At 46.9% G+C, this 17145-nt stretch overlaps 1 protein-coding gene across 1 annotated transcript; it reads right to left on the reverse strand.

Moving 5' to 3' along the window:
* Positions 1–15416: 15416 nt before the first annotated feature.
* On the reverse strand, positions 15417–16744 carry LOC125549110 (probable esterase PIR7A). The gene is made up of 3 exons (XM_048712597.1): positions 16232–16744; positions 15983–16120; positions 15417–15882 (listed from the first exon to the last, which is right to left on the reverse strand). The coding sequence occupies exons 1-3, from the start codon at positions 16601–16603 to the stop codon at positions 15595–15597; spliced, it is 798 nt and encodes a 265-aa protein (XP_048568554.1). The 5' UTR covers positions 16604–16744; the 3' UTR covers positions 15417–15594.
* Positions 16745–17145: the final 401 nt, after the last annotated feature.

Here is a 17145-nt window from a genome sequence, read left to right on the forward strand (position 1 = left end):
CAGGTGGGCCCCATGGGTCAGGTGATTAGCTTAAGGCTAATCACCATCTAACTAAACCCCTAAGACACTGACAGTGGGCCCCAGCGCCACTAATCTAAATTAGATTAGAAATAACCCCTCTATTAAACTAACTATGACACTGACGTGTGGCCCCCACACGTCAGGTTTTACCCGGGTTGACTGCTGACGCAGTGCTGACCTCAAGGTGACACAATAAATGATTTCTGGAATTATTCTAAAACAGGAAATTCCAGAAATTAGCCAAAACTTCAAAAATTCATATAGATTCAACCGTAGCTCAGATTGAAATAATTTATATATGAAAAATGATCAGAAAAATTCAATCTATCCATCTGTACCATTTTCATGCATGACAAACCAACCTATACATGTTGTATATATGAAAACATATAAATGGCATATTTAAGAGCTTAATTTGGAGTTGAAATTGAACCCTTGGTTCAAATGGACTTCAACCATTTAAATGCTAGATGCATTAACTCAAACAACATCACATACTCATGCCATGTTCATGCATCATATTGTTGCATATGCTTGTGTATTGATTTCCGACACTGTTCCCTCTCGATAGGTCCCGCTCCGGAGAGTGCTCCAGAGTACCTGTCTGAGGAGCAGTGCCCCCCTGTTGATCTACCAGGCAAGCAACCCCCCCCCTTGTTCATTCCGATACAATCCTACTCTCTCGCTCCTGCTCTCGTTTATTGCATTAGGACAACAACGATTCAACTGCTACTTTATGCTATGGTAGTTGAACCCATTCCTCTGCATGACCTGTCATTGCCACAGTAAATAGTTAAAACCCACTAGCATGTGTAGGAGTTGATTGAGCCATGTTGTGTTCCTACCATGCTTTGCCTGCTATTGCTTAGAGTATGTCAGGTCTGATTCATTGGGAATGAATTGGAGTGTTACGATATGATCCGATGCTGAGAGTTAAGCATGTGAACACGATTTGGTAAAGGTAGCGATGAGAGGCCATGTAGGAGTACATGGTGGGTTGTCTCATTGGGACCGTCCTTAAGAACTGAGTTCTGTGTAAGTTGTCCAATGACTAGCTACTACCACACATTGGGCTCCGGGCGCTCCAAGCTCTATCGACTTATTAACCGCCTTGATCTCTGTCTAGGAGTTGTAAATAGTTTCTGGTGTTTGTAGGTAGTGCTATTTTTCTACCGAGTGGGTCCCGGCAGGGTGGACTTGGGACAGACTAGGCACACGTGGCCCGGTGTACCAAGTGGCACCCGGATGGTGGGCTCGGGAACCCTGTACACATCGTTTGGGGCCGTGAGCGAAACCCCGGCCGGGTCTCCTTGCGGATGGAACCCGAATAGGCGATAAACCTGGACTAGAGTCTTGTGTGATTAGTCAGGTCGTGGTCGACACCCTTGCCAGGCTTCCGCTTGAAGGTTGCTGAGATACATGACGTGTATATGGTGATAAGTGGTGAGAGCGTGTGTGAAGAAGTACACCCCTGCAGGGTTATCATGATCTATTCGAATAGCCGTGTCCTCGGTTATGGACTTCTTGGATGCTTACGTGGTACATAGACAACTTAAAGTGGATACTCTAAAATGCTCAAGACAAGTGTGAGTGCTATGGATGGCCTTCTCGTAGAGAGACGAGGATGAATCCATAGTAGTGTATTGATATGGTGATTAGTGGACTCGTGTGCGCTGCCTCACCTCAAAGAAGTTTCTTATAGTCATAGAACAGGATAGCCACTGAGTAAAAGCTGGCTTGCTGCAACTAAACCTCACATTACCTTCTTGATACAAATGCATGTATGATAGGATTTGATGTAAGTCTTGCTGAGTACCTTTGTACTCACGTTTGCTTTATTTATGTTTTGCAGGTGAGACATCTGTCTCACTAGTAGTACCACTTGGACTTCGACGAGTAGCTTGTTACCTCAGCTACGATCTTGTACCTGTTGGGGAACTTTCCAGAAAACAAAATTTTCCTACTCGTTTCACCAAGATCATCTAGGAGTTCATCTAGCAACGAGTCATTCGATGCATCTACATACCTTTGTAGATGGCGCACGGAAGCGTTCGAAAGAACGGTGATGATGTAGTCGTACACGACGTGATTCAAATCACCGATGACCAAGCGCCGAACGGACGGCACCTCCGCGTTCAAAACACGTACGGGATGGGAGACGTCTCCTCCTTCTTGATCCAGCAAGGGGAAAGGAGAGGTTGATGAAGATCCAGCAGCACGACGGCGTGGTGGTGGATGCAGGGCGTCACAGTAGCAGGGCTTCGCCTATACTACGAGAGAGAGACGTAACGGGGAGAGAGGGAGGCGCCAGGGGCTGGTATATGAAATCCCTCCTCTCCCCCACTATATATAGGAGGGCCAAGGGGGGGTGGTGCGCAGCCTAGGAGATCTGATCTCCTAGGTGCGGCGGCCAGGGGGAGGATTCCCTCCCCCCCAAGGCACCTAGAGGTGTCTTCCACCACTTGGACTCCTCCCCCATGGAAACCCTAGGCGCATGGGCCTAGTAGGGCTGGTGCCCTTGGCCCATGTAGGCCAAGGCGCACCCCCTACAGCCCATGTGGCCCCCCGGGACAGGTGGCCCCACCCGGTGGGCCCCCGGGACCCCTCCGGTGGTCCCGGTACAATACCGATAACCCCGAAACTTGTCCCGATGGCCGAAACAGCACTTCCTATATATAATTCTTTACCTCCGGACCATTCCGGAACTCCTCGTGACGTCCGGGATCTCATCCGGGACTCTGAACAACATTCGGGTTCCTGCATATACCTATCTTCACAACCCTAGCGTCACCGAACCTTAAGTGTGTAGACCCTACGGGTTCGGGAGACAAGCAGACATGACCGAGACGACTCTCCGGTCAATAACCAACAGCGGGGATCTGGATACCCATGTTGGCTCCCACATGCTCCACGATGATCTCATCGGATGAACCACGATGTCGAGGATTCAATCAACCCCGTATGCAATTCCCTTTGTCAATTGATATGTTACTTGCCCGAGATTCGATCGTCGGTATCCCAATACCTCGTTCAATCTCGTTACCGGCAAGTCACTTTACTCGTACCGTAATGTATGATCCCGTGACCAGACACTTGGTCACTTTGAGCTCATTATGATGATGCATTACCGAGTGGGCCCAGTGATACCTCTCCGTCATACGGAGTGACAAATCCCAGTCTTGATCCATGTCAACCCAACAGACACTTTCGGAGATACCCGTAGTCTACCTTTATAGTCACCCAGTTACGTTGTGACGTTTGGCATACCCAAAGCACTCCTACGGTATCCGGGAGTTACACGATCTCATGGTCTAAGGAAAAGATACTTTGACATTGGAAAACTCTAGCAAACGAACTATACGATCTTGTGCTATGTTTAGGATTGGGTCCAGTCCATCACATCATTCTCCTAATGATGTGATCTCGTTATCAATGACATCCAATGTCCATAGTCAGGAAACCATGACTATCTGTTGATCAATGAGCTAGTCAACTAGAGGCTTACTAGGGACATGTTGGTGTCTGTTATTCACACATGTATTACGATTTCCGGATAATACAATTATAGCATGAATAAAGACAATTATCATGAACAAGGAAATATAATAATAATGCTTTTATTATTGCCTCTAGGGCATATTTCCAAACAGTACCTTGGGAGGGTCTTGTAGATAGTTGGGCTTCTCAGCCTTTCTTCTTTTGTAGTTGTCTGTACTCAGACATGTAATGCTTCCGTTCCTTGTATGCTCTGAATGATGGGTCATGTGACCCCTGTTTGTATTTAATGCTATGTGGCTCTTCTAGGCCTTTTTCTATATGAGTTTGCATTATGTTGTGATGCCATGTTGTACAGCACATACTTGCATGCTATGCGTACGTGTGACGTGTATTGCTATGTGTGGGATCCGACAACCTAGTTGTTTATCCTTGGTAGCCTCTCTTATGGGGAAATGTAGTCTACTGCTTCCACTGAGCCATGGTAGTCTGCTACAGCCCGGTTCACCGGAGTCCTGCTAGCCCAGCACTACTGCTCCAGAACACTTAGACTGGCCGGCATGTGATTCACTTTGTTCCTGTGTCTGTCCCTTCGGGGAAATGTCACGCGGTGACATCCGGAGTCCTGCCTAGCCTGCTACAGCCCGGTTCACCGGAGTACTGTTAGCCCAGTGCTATAGCCCGGATTCGCACGCTGCTGACCGACATGCTCGATGTTGATTCATGTATGCCTGTCCCCGTAAGTTAGTGCCACTTTGGGTTCACGACTAGTCATGTCGGGCCGGTTCTCTGTCATATGGATGCTAGCGATACTATCATATACATGAGCCAAAAGGCGCAAACGGTCCCGTGCCATGGTAAGGCGACACCCGTGGGAATACCGTGCGTGAGGCCGCAAAGTGATATGAGGTGTTACATGCTAGATCGGTGTGACTTAGAATCAGGGTCCCGACAGGATCACATCCGACCAGTGTCCTCGGATACGACCTTGTAGGTTCCTTCCCTTAAGCGTGCGACCCCTTAGGTTCAAGTCGGCTTGGTCGCAGTTCGGATCAACTCTGAACTCCACGGTTGGTAGCGGCCTCTAGCAAGGCATGTCGAACACCAAGCAAACTATGAAGCTGGTTAGCGAACCTGTACATCATACTTCCATTCCTTTTGCCACACGATATATGTTGTCGAGCTCAAGGCGAGTCTGTCATCTTTGTGCTAGCCCGACCTCTTTCTCGTTCCAGTGATGCCGACCACTATCCGGATTATCTCATAATCCTTGTCGCATGGCCATGCTTATCCTGGTCGGATCACATGAGGGGCCCAGAGTATATCTCTCCTCATTGGAGGGGCAAATCCCATCTTGCTCGACCACGTCTCGCAGCATGGTTCTGGACAAACCAGAAACCTACCTTTATAACTACCCAGTTACGGAGTAGCGTTTGGTCAGCCCAAAGCAAGTATGTCACCATCCCGAGTACATGCGTCAGCTCAGGTCTTAGGACATAGAACATATGTTGTACTAGAGACTCACAGATGACATATTGTTGCATCTCATAGTTGGGTCTGTCCGACTCGGACCTTATCTCGACTTGGATCCGACTACGTCAAATCCGACCAGATCCTTCCAAGTCCATATTATCCGGTTAGCATCCAATGCTCCATGGCTAGTGAGACCAAGCCATCGACCGTGTCATATGCTAGTCTAGTTGGATGTGCGTCCACACAGCCCTTTCGACTAGGGACCTTTTAGGACAGTCATCATACAATGCATAGTCCCACAAACAAGTCACGTACTTGCTGATACACATCATTGATAATGTCCAAGGACTATCTTTATTCATAAACACATAGGAAATATCATCATACATGATTGCCTCTAGGGCATATCTCCAACAGTCTCCCACTTGCACTAGAGTCAATCAAATAGGCATTGAATGCCCATAGCTCTAATGTGCCCCTCATGCTTGGGTTGTGGAAGCGGCTTAGTCAACGGATCCGCAACATTTGCATCCGTGTGAATTTTGCATAACTCTACATCACCACTCTTTACGATCATTCGTATCAGGTGATATTTCCGATCTATGTGTCTGACCTTGTGGTGATTCCTCGGCTCCTTGGCTTGTGCGATGGCACCAGAATTATCACAATAAAGGTCCAACGGTTTTACCGAGGCTGGGAAAATACCAAGATCATTTAGAAAGTTCCGGATCCAAACACCTTCCTTTGCAGCTTCACAAGCCACAATGTATTCGGCTTTTGTAGTAGAATCGGCCACCGTATCTTGTTTGGAACTCATCCAGCTCACTGCTCCTCCGTTCATGACGTACACGAATCCGGACTGTGATCGACAATCATCTCTGTCAGTTTGGAAACTAGCATCGGCGTAACCCCTTACGACGAGCTCTTCCTCATCTCCATAAACTAGGAACATATCTTTAGTCCTTTTCAGGTACTTCAAAATATTCTTTACCGCTGCCTAGTGACTCTCACCTGGGTTGGCCTGGCATCTACTTGTTAGGCTTATTGCAAAAGCAACATCAGGTCGCGTACATATCATGGCATACATGATGGATCCGATTGCCGAGGCATATGGAATCCTACTCATCCTGCTTCGCTCATCAGATGTCGAAGGACTCTGAGTCTCGCTTAGCCTTATACCATGTGAGAGTGGCAAGAACCCTTTCTTTGACTCACTCATGTTGAACCGATTCAACACTTTATCTATGTACGTGCTCTGGCTTAAGCCGAGCAGCCTCCTTGATCTATCTCTATAGATCTTAATGCCTAAAATGTATATTGCCTCACCAAGGGCCTTCATCGAAAACTTGTCATTCAATGACTCCTTGACCGAGTTCAGCATCGAAATATCATTTCCGATCAGTAGTATGTCATCCACATACAAGATCAAAAACACTATCGAGCTCCCACTTAACTTCTTGTATAAACAGGAGTCCTCTTTGCTTTTGATGAAGCCAAAACCAGTGATGACCTCATCAAAACGAATGTTCCAGCTCTGAGATGCTTGCCTCAACCCATAAATGGATCTCTTGAGCTTGCATACCTTACTAGTGCTAGTCGGATCGACAAAACCCTCGGGCTGTATCATATACACGTCCTCGGTTAAATTTCCGTGAAGGAAAGCCGTCTTGACATCCATCTGCCATATCTCGTAATCGAAATATGCAGCTATAGCTAGTACGATCCTCACCGATTTCAGCATCGCTACCGGCGAGTAAGTCTCGTCGTAGTTAATTCCTTGAACTTGTCCATAACCCTTAGCGACAAGCCGAGCTTTGTGGATCTGAACATTTCCATCCACATCAGCTTTCTTCTTAAAGTCCCATTTGCAACCAATTGTTGTTACACCAGGCGGCGGATCAACCAAGTCCCAAACTTGATTCTCATCCATGGACTTTAACTCAGATCTCGTGGCCTCCAGCCATGCCTCGGAATCTGGGCTCACAATCGCTTCCGCGTATGTGGCCGGCTCGTCGCTTTCTAGCAACAATACATCGCGCACTCTGCACAATCTTTCCGACCTCCATGGTTCCGGTGCCGCTTCCACTACGAGTTCCCTGACTGACTCCGGTATGATCTCATCACCAGCCGAGCCGTCCCCGAGTGGTCCTTGAATTTCTTCGAGTCGGACCGTCCTCACACTGGCCTCCCAACTGAGAAACTCTTTCTCAAGGAAAACCCCGTTCCGAGCAACAAACACTTTGTTCTCTTCCCGGTTGTAGAAGTTATATCCCAAGGTTTCCCTTGGATATCCCACGAATATGCATTTATCCGACTTGGGTGTAAGCTTGTCTGACATAAGTTTCTTGACAAATGCTTCACAACCCCAAATCTTTAGAAAAGACAAACTGGGACTCTTCCCGGTCCACATCTCATGTGGTGTCTTGTCTACAGATTTTGATGGTACCCTGTTAAGTGTGAAAGCTGCAATTTCTAGAGCGTATCCCCAGAATGGCAAGGGTAAATCCGACTTGCTCATCATAGATCGAACCATGTCCAACAAGGTGTGATTCCTCCGTTCTGATACACCATTTCTCTGTGGCATACCCGAAGGTGTGAGCTGAGGTACTATACCTCTGCTTTTCAGATGATCATCAAACTCCTGGCTCATGTACTCACCTCCACGATCAGCTCATAGAAGTTTTATAGTCTTGCCGAGCTGATTCTCCACCTCATTTTGAAACTCTTTGAACTTTTCAAAAGTCTCTGACTTGTGCCTCATCAAATAGATATATCTGTATCTACTCAAGTCATTGGTAAAAGTCACGAAGTACTGATAGCCACCTCTGGCAGTTGTGCTCATTGGTCCACACACATCAATGTGTATCAGTTCCAACAGCTCGGATGCCATCTCACAACTCTTTGCGAAAGGAGACTTAGTCATCTTGCCGAGAAAGCATGATTCGCATGTCTCGAACGACCCAAAGTCGGTCGAAGTTAGGAGTCCATCATCATGGAGCTTCTTCATGCATTTCAGACTAATGTGTCCAAGCCGGCAATGCCAGAAGTATGTCGGATTTATCTCATTGGGCTTATGCCTCTTGACATTCGCGTTATAGACCGGTTCCTGTTCTAGATTCAATATAAATAACCCATCAACAATGGGTGCATAGCCGTGGAACATACCATTCAAATAAATCGAACAACCATTGTCCTTTAAATTGAATTCATAACCCTGACTCATCAAGCATGAGGCAGAAATAATGTTTCGACTAAGTGCAGGAATGTAATAACAATTATTCAATTCCAAAATAAATCCAGAAGAAGCTGGAGCTGCATCGTGCCGACCTCCAACGCAACAACTCTTGCTTTGTTGCCGACCCTGATGTCAATCTCCCCCTGTGCCACACGCCTAGTTCTTACCAGCCCCTGCATCGAGTTGCAAATATGAACAACCGATCCGGTATCAAATACCCAAGAGCTACTAGGTATGTCAGCAAGGTAAATGTCTATAACATATGCAACAAGTGTACCTTTGCCTGAAGCAGCATTCCCGGCCTTCTGGCCATGCTCTGCAGGCCACTTGCTACAGTTCCTCTTCCAGTGACCAGTTTCCTTGCAATGATAGCAAATGGTCTTTGAGTCCGGTCCAGACTTCGGCGCAGCGGCGGAGGTTACCATCTCTGTGCCCTTTTCCTTAGCCTTCTTCTTAGACCAACTCTTCTTGAACTTAGCCGATTTTTGCACTATCAACACTTGATGCGTGCCTTTCTTAATATCCTGCTCTGCCACTTTGAGCATCCCATGCAATTTAGTGAGCTTCTTATCCATGCCATGCATATGATAGTTCGAGATGAACGACCCATAGCTGGGCGGAAGAGAACCCAAAACTGCATCAGTAGCTAGCTCATCCAAGAGCGGGAAGCCCAACCGTTCCAAAGCTTGCACATATCCGATCATCTTGATCACATGCGGGCTCAGTGGATCACCAACCTTCAGCTTACAATCCATCAAGGATCGCCAGACGTTGAACCTTTCGGTCCTAGCCTGCACCTGAAACATGCTCTTGAGACTCTCGATCATATCGAAAGCCCCAACGTCTTCAAAATGCCGCTGCAAATCAGGCTCCATACAAGCCAGCATGAGGCAGCTGATCTCGTTTGATTCATCAATGAGTTTCTGGTAGGCATTCTTGGTTGTGCTACTAGCATTATCCGCAGGTTCCTCTGGAAGCGGATCCTCTAGAACATGTTCCTTTTTATCATGCTTGAGAACAATTCTCAAATTTCTATACCAGGTAGTAAAGTTTGTTCCATTCAGTTTATCCTTTTCCAGAATTGATTTCAATGCAAAGTTGGGTTGAGCAGGTGGTGCCATTGATTTACAACAGAAAAATATGCAATCACTAAGCAATGTGTTTATGTAGAGTAATTCTGGCCTTAAACAGAAATACTCCCACTGAAGTCAGCATCCCTCCGCAAACTCTCAGTGATTCAGGATCCGACCAGCACATACGACTAGTGAGCTTTAGCATCACTGCTAGACAACATGCCTATCCGGTAAGCAACTCCTTGCTAATCGTATCTCTATACGACTCCTGTCGGTCGGGTAGGTATCTCATACCCCGGCTCCCAACCTCTTTTGCCACAAGGCCCAAAACCGTTTTGATAGCCTTGTCAAGTCAACCTAATGCAGTGCTTGTCCGTGTCCGACACGAACCCTTCAGTTCAAGAACACCTAGCAGCACCCCGATTTTATGAGCCCACTACTAGACGTACTTGACGTGCGAAGGTGCAAAATCGAGGATGGCAATTCGCTTGATATTCATGAGGGATCTTTCTACCATTCTAACATGCATAGAAAACAAGGAAGCATAACAATCACAAATAAACACATATTGTGAAATAGTATGGCTCCTTCATGGATGTTCTTCCAGGTTGGCTCCGACTCCGATGACCATCTAGGAACTCCATCTTGTTTGTCACGCCGGGACGCAAGCCACCAACCTGATCTCTATTATCCAACTACTACAACTAGTAATGAATTTTACATAGTGTCACAAGTCGACACGCAGGTCGTTATACAATATAATGACAGCACTTTGGCTCCTGTCGGCTGCCAAACATGACACGCAGGCCAAGTATAATTTACACACATGCATCACATACACATGAGCCATACTATTCACATCAAACCCTGCAAAATAAAGTTATGCATAGAATCGCATTCTACCGGTTTGAGTGATCGTGTACGAAATACAAGGTGCTACGTTTTCGGAAATTACAGATCACATCTGAACTCTGATCACGCCGAATTCTCTGATCTGACCGATCTCATCGATCATCGCGAATCTGATTCGGATTTACGTTTCACTCTTAACCCCGATGGCGGATAACCGACCGGTGGGGGTAGATCGTGTCACGACCTCATCGATCCCAATCAACAGAAAACATAGCCACATCGATCCCCATGTGCAGTTGATCTCAGCAATCGTGCACACAACCAATCTTATCAATGACAACAGATCTCATCTATTGCCTCCACATATCTAATATGCATACGATCTGAATCCAAATCCTATAGCAGAGGCTCTGATACCACTATTGGGATCTACCGTAGGATGCATCGACAGCAAATTAAAATTTCCTACGCGCAGAACAACCAAGAACATGCTACGGGAGATGGATCACAGTTCGTTACCACTAGACGCGTAGTGCCGTGCAGCAGAAGAAGAGTTGGGGAAGCGCGTCCGCGTGGATCGTCTCCTCCTCGTCCGATCTCCCTCGTACAGCCGGTGGTCGGTTCCCACGTACAGGTTCGCTGGAGCGGCGCAAGTGCACCGCCTCTAACGGTATCCACGCGTGTAGGAGGAACGTCGTGCGGCGGACTGCTAGGTCCGATCACACAACCGGTGGCGAGTGGAGGTGTCTATTCGCAACACATGCAAACCCTAGTGACAGCGCCGAAGCGATCAACCGCGTGAGTGTGCGGCACCTCCACTATATATAGGCATCCGTCGCGGGCTCAACACATGGGCCTTTCACGAACCCTAAGGCCCATAATCTACTCGGCCACAATCCGAATACAGTTCGGATCACATCCGACCAGTGTCCTCGGATCCGACCTTGTAGGTTCCTTCCCTTAAGCGCGCGACCCCTTAGGTTCAAGTCGGCTTGGTCGCAGTTCGGATCAACTCCGAACTGCACGGTTGGTAGCGGCCTCTAGCAAGGCATGCCGAACACCAAGCAAACTATGAAGCTGGTTAGCGAACCTGTACATCATACTTCCATTCCTTTTGCCACACGATATATGTTGTCGAGCTCAAGGTGAGTCTGTCATCCTTGTGCTAGCCCGACCTCTTTCTCGTTCCAGTGATGCCGACCACTATCCAGATTATCTCATAATCCTTGTCGCATGGCCATGCTTATCCTGGTCGGATCACATGAGGAGCCCAGAGTATATCTCTCCTGATTGGAGGGGCAAATCCCATCTTGCTCGACCATGTCTCGCAGCATGGTTCTGGACAAACCCGAAACCTACCTTTATAACTACCCAGTTACGGAGTAGCGTTTGGTCGGCCCAAAGTAAGTCTGTCACCATCCCGAGTACATGCGTCAGCTCAGGTCTTAGCACATAGAACATATGTTGTACTAGAGATTCACAGATGACATATCGTTGCATCTCATAGTTGGGTCTGTCCGACTCGGACCTTATCTCGACTCGGATCCGACTACGTCGAATCCGACCAGATCCTTCCAAGTCCATATTATCCGGTTAGCATCCAATGCTCCATGGCTAGTGAGACAAAGCCATCGACCGTGTCATATGCTAGTCTAGTTGGCTGCGCGTCCACACAGCCCTTTCGACTAGGGACCTTTTAGGACAATCATCATACAATGCATAGTCCCACAAACAAGTCACGTACTTGCTGATATACATCATTGATAATGTCCAAGGACTATCTTTATTCATAAACACATAGGAAATATCATCATACATGATTGCCTCTAGGGCATATCTCCAACAGCTGCTTCCTCGATGCTTCATTGTTGTGATAATATCCACCTAGCTTTGCTCCGTGCTGCACCTTGTTGCCATCACCGGAGGCTCCATTGTTCGCCTTCGCCTCCGCCCTGGCCTTGGCCCTCGCAATTCTCTCGAGTTGTTGCTTCCTCATTATGTAATCGTGTGCAGAAGGGTAGGCGTTGCCGAACAGATCCTTGGCAAGATTGGCAGCCGGCGCCGCCTTCTTCTTGTGGCCGGTGGCCGCCGCCACCTTTTCTCTGGCGTTGGATTTGTCGAAGCCGGCCATGAGTTTGTCGCCGGGCCGTTTCCGTTACGAAGTCACGGTAGGCACCTCTTCGTCAACGGGAACGTCTCCTCCCAAAGCAGGCGCTGCCTCCCGGGCCGGCCCAGCAGCGTTTCTGTGCGCTCCGGTTTTCTGGCTTTTTTCGTTTTTTCTTTTGGTTTTTGGGATTTTTGATCGATTTTTCTTCTCCTTTTTTATTTTATTCCGGATTATTTGAGTTTTTTGGTGGGTTCTGTCCTTTGCATCCGTGTAATTGTTCGATGCAATGCATATATGAGGCCATATGTAACCTATTCATGTACTTTTTATTTATACCATATATTGTGTTTATATTTGAATTTAAATTTTGAAAAGATTTCTTTTAACCGAGCTAACCCCCTTTCAAGCAAACGGAAATACATCAGTTCCAGAGACACACAGGGACGGGAAATCTCGAAAAGATTTAAAATTGCGTGGGGGTTGGATCAACAAGGTTTGAATTAATATGATGTTACATGCAAAAGGCGTGAGAAATAATTTAATGATAATATATATATATATAATATATAGGGTCGCGCTATTCGTCACCCTGGTGAGGAATAGTTATTCTTCACCCCCCTCTATTTTACCATCAATGCACCGTAATTTACGTTCCGTAAGTTTTGTCTTATTTCCGACGCAAAAAGGGACCGTAAGAAAATATATAATCGCCGTAAAAAATATTTTATGTTATGTAAAATTACAAATGTAAAAACATAGTCTAAAATACACATAAACTGCAAATTTTCTTGTCTTATGACCTATATTTTTATTTTTCTTATGTCAAATTTTACGTAGTGAATCAATAGGAATGTAACTATTTGAATTTGAAATGTAATTTAATTATGAAATGATCGTAAGATTACCTCGGGTGAAGAATAACTTATTCTGCACCCTGGGTGATGAATAGTAACACTATATATATATATATATATATATATATATATAAGTCAGGAAAATAGCAACGGGATGATCGGGTCTTCAAACAACAATCGATTTAACCTACCACTAACAGTTTAACCGTGAACTCCTTGACAGTACTTGTCCTAATGCTTCAGTCTGGCATTTGTCGATCAGTCGATACAAATTTCTTTACTCCCTCCGATACGAATAATGGACGCAGCCTCTATACAATGTTGCATCCATTAAGTCGGATTGAAGGATGTACTAGATTTTGGAATTCCTTTTCTAACAGACCTTTTGGATTTGGTCTGGCATGCTTGTTGTACGCATGGGCGGATTTGGGCCCCAGGCAGCCCAGGCCATTGCCTGGGGCGTGGGAAAAATTGTCGGTCTATATTTCAAAAAAAAAAAGTTTGGCCTGGGGCGCAGCCCAATACCAAGCCCAGGCAGCCCAGGCCAACTCACACGCAGGCCGCAGCGTCTCGCATCGCAACCAGCCACAGCCAGCGCTCTGCCCCCGACCTGAGTACCTGACGAACCCTAAGCCATCGCCGGTCGCCGCCCGCCGTCGCCGGTCGCCACCCATCGTCGAGGTCCAGCTCCGTGCACCCCGGATCTCCCTTTCCAATACCCCCCGGATGTCCCCCTTCCAGCGCCCGCCCCCGCCCCCCGGCTGCGCCGCTGTGGCCTGCGGCCTGCGGCTGCTGTCCTGTTCGTCGTGTCCGCCTGTCCGGCGACGCGGCGAGGGCGCAAGCGGCGAACCCGGCTAGGGCACGAGTGGTGCGAGGCTGCAGCTTGCAGGCAGCTCGGCGTCCAGTGAGGTAGTTACTTCCTCTCATGACTGCTTTCTCTGTTTCTTAGTACAGTTTTGATGGCTTGATGCCCTGTTTTTGTTTATAGATGCCATATTGTCAGGATGATTGATTTTAGTTGCTAGAATGCCACTCTTTGTGTGTTTGTTAGATGTAGAACCAGTAACATTGAGAAATTTTTGTTTCTCTAATAATTTTACAGGAAGCCAAGATGAATAAAAGAAACAAGACATTGAATTCATTTTTTCTAGTTCGAACCACCGACAACTGCAGAACAGGTCCTCACTCAAACAGCTGATGAATACACCACCTAATGTTAGAGCTGAACTCAAAACCCGCGATGTTGAATCTGACCCCGGTAAGAGAATACCAATTGAGGAGTTAGATCCAGACATTAGAGATCTTGCTAGAAGGGAGTACATTAGTATAGGGTCCTTGCCAACCAACTAATCATACATATGAAAAGATAAATGGTAGGAGCTTTCATAACTATTGGTTCAATGATCATCGCGGCTGGTTGGAATATAGCATTGAAAAAAGATCAGCCTTTTGCTTTTATTGTTTTCTGTTTAAGCAACCAAGAGCTGAAAACTATGGTATTGAAGCATTCATCGAGAAATGGATTCAAATCTTGGAAGGATGGACCTAAAGTTTTTAATCAACATGTTGGCAAGCATGATAGTGCTCATAATAAATCTAGCAAACATTATGAGGATTTCAAAAATCAAAGACAAAATCTGCCACATGTCTTTGATAGGGGTTCTCAGAAGCTAGAAGAAGAATACAAAGCCCGTCTCTTGATTATATTGGGTATTGTCAAATTTTTGATTAGTACAAGCTCTTGCTTTTCGTGGTCATGATGAGTCTACTAGCTCAATGAATAAGGGTAACTTTAAAGAGTTGTTGGACTTGTTCATAAAGAAAGACCCAAAGGTGGCAACATTTTAGAGATTTGATTGGGCATTCTCCGCAACCGTGGAAAGGGCATTCTCAGCAATGAGCATTATCAAGACCAGATTGAGGAACAAAATGGGTGATGATTGGATGAATCATAGAATGGTATGTTACATTGAGAGAGATGTATTTGTTAGCATCGAAGAATCCAAGATCATTGAGCGATTTCAAGGTTATCGCACACGTAAAGGTGTTTTGCCTTGTCCTACACGTAAGTTTCCACATTTTGCATCTATTGTTAATTAGTTTTGTCTGCTATATTATGCACTGATTCGCATTTCAAAATTGATAATTAAAGGTTTAGCGATGTCTGCTATTGAAGATGTAGTCATGGGAGGCTCGGATCAACCAATCATTTCATTTGGTATCAATCTTCTGTATCATTTATCTATGCCACATATTGTCTTTTGATTTGTCTTGATTTATTAGTTGAGCCATTATGGAACAAATGCTGTCATTGAATATCATGTTTGGTTTCTTATTAGTTATGCAAAACATAGATTGATTCTTATATGCCTTGAAATTGAAGTTTTTTTGGGTAGTTTTTAACCATTAGTTGTTCACCTGGGGCGTCAACAATTTCTGGGTCCGCCACTGGTTGTACGTACGGCTGGGTGTGCACAACCATCCTCAGTCATACTTGTTGGCGGTCCTGAGCAACACATCAGAGAGTTCCCTGGGCTTGGAGCACATAGCCATGTGGTCGGCTCCGGCGAGCTCCTCGGCTTCTGTGCCAGGGCTCAGGTCGACCATCCAGCGCTGCATCTCCTCGGAGGTGGAAGCGTCGTCCTTGAGCACCACGTACACCTTCTTCACCGAGCCGTAGTTGGCGTCGGTGAGCAGAGCCTCGTTCCTCATCAACGGATCGTCCACGAACTGGCAGCCCGGCCTCACCAGCAACGTGGCCAGCGTCAGGTCCTGCGTCCATGTTGCGAGTATGATAGTACTAGAAAGGCTGTTGGTTGGTTGACATCAAAACTCAAAAGCAGATATTTTCTTTGTTATGCTGGTATGTTACCTCGACTGAGCTTCGATCGTACAATTTCGCTGCCAACAATTTGGGGCCAAGCGCGACGGCAGGCCGAGGGCCTTGATCTGTGTTCAGAACCATGATCTTGCTGTCCATGAAAAAATCGGCTGGGGTTCTTCTGGAGAACTATCAACAGTCGCGAGAAATTAGCCATGATTGTCCACATCTGAGCTCTGGAAAAATGGCCATGTGAGCTCATCGAGGGCCTTGAGCTTGATTCTGGGAGGGTTAGCCTACCTCCTCGATGGTGACGCCCATGTGCCTGCCGGCGCACGCCATGCACGCGGCGAGGAACACGGCCGCGGCGACCTTGCGCGGGAATCTCTCCATGGCGAGCGCGAGGTTGAGCCCGCCGAGGCTGTGCCCGACCAGGACCAGCCTCTCGCCTGCCGGTGCCGCGGCGACGGCGTCGAGCAGCGGCCGCGAGTAGTCCTCGAAGGACTCCACCTCGTCCATGCGCGCCGGGTGCGCACCGGACGCCGCCATGTCCAGCGCGGTGACGCGGTGCCCCGCGGCGCGGAGCATCGGCACCAGCTTGTACCAGCACCACGCGCCGTGGCAGAGGCCGTGTACGAGGATGAAGTGCCTGCCGCCGCCGCTCCCCTCCATCGGATTTCACCTCAGCTCCTGCCTGCAGCTTGCAGATATCTTTGGCGAGGGAATCTTGTCACTACTACACTATGTAGTAGCCAATCATGGTTTCATGTTCCTGTAGCCAACCAGAGTGAATTATCACTTTTCCGGGTGAGGAGTCGACATCATTCGCAGCTCTTATTCCCACTCATGTCCACCTAACAATTTTGTCCATATCCATTTAAAAAATATATTTTTAGATTGACACATTGATGACAGTGTTGTTGCCTTCTTATTATATTTTGCTAAAGAATACTTTGCAGCTTTAAGCAAGTGGTTTTCAGAATCTGAAGTATTTTCAATTCAAATGCAACGAACATGAATGTGTGACTGCATCCATTGGCTTTTTTTTGGGGTGGCGTGGGGGGCGGGGGGGGCGGGGGGGCATGGCAAACAACATTTTGCCTTACCCATTAAGGCTAAGGCCTCATTTGGTTCATAGGATAGGATTATCATAGGAATAGGAATCTTGTAGGAAATGAGATGACATGTATCTCAAATCCTATGAGTAGGAATAG

This window comes from Triticum urartu, chromosome 3 (genome assembly GCF_003073215.2).
Source record: "Triticum urartu cultivar G1812 chromosome 3, Tu2.1, whole genome shotgun sequence".
Taxonomy (NCBI): Eukaryota; Viridiplantae; Streptophyta; class Magnoliopsida; order Poales; family Poaceae; genus Triticum; species Triticum urartu.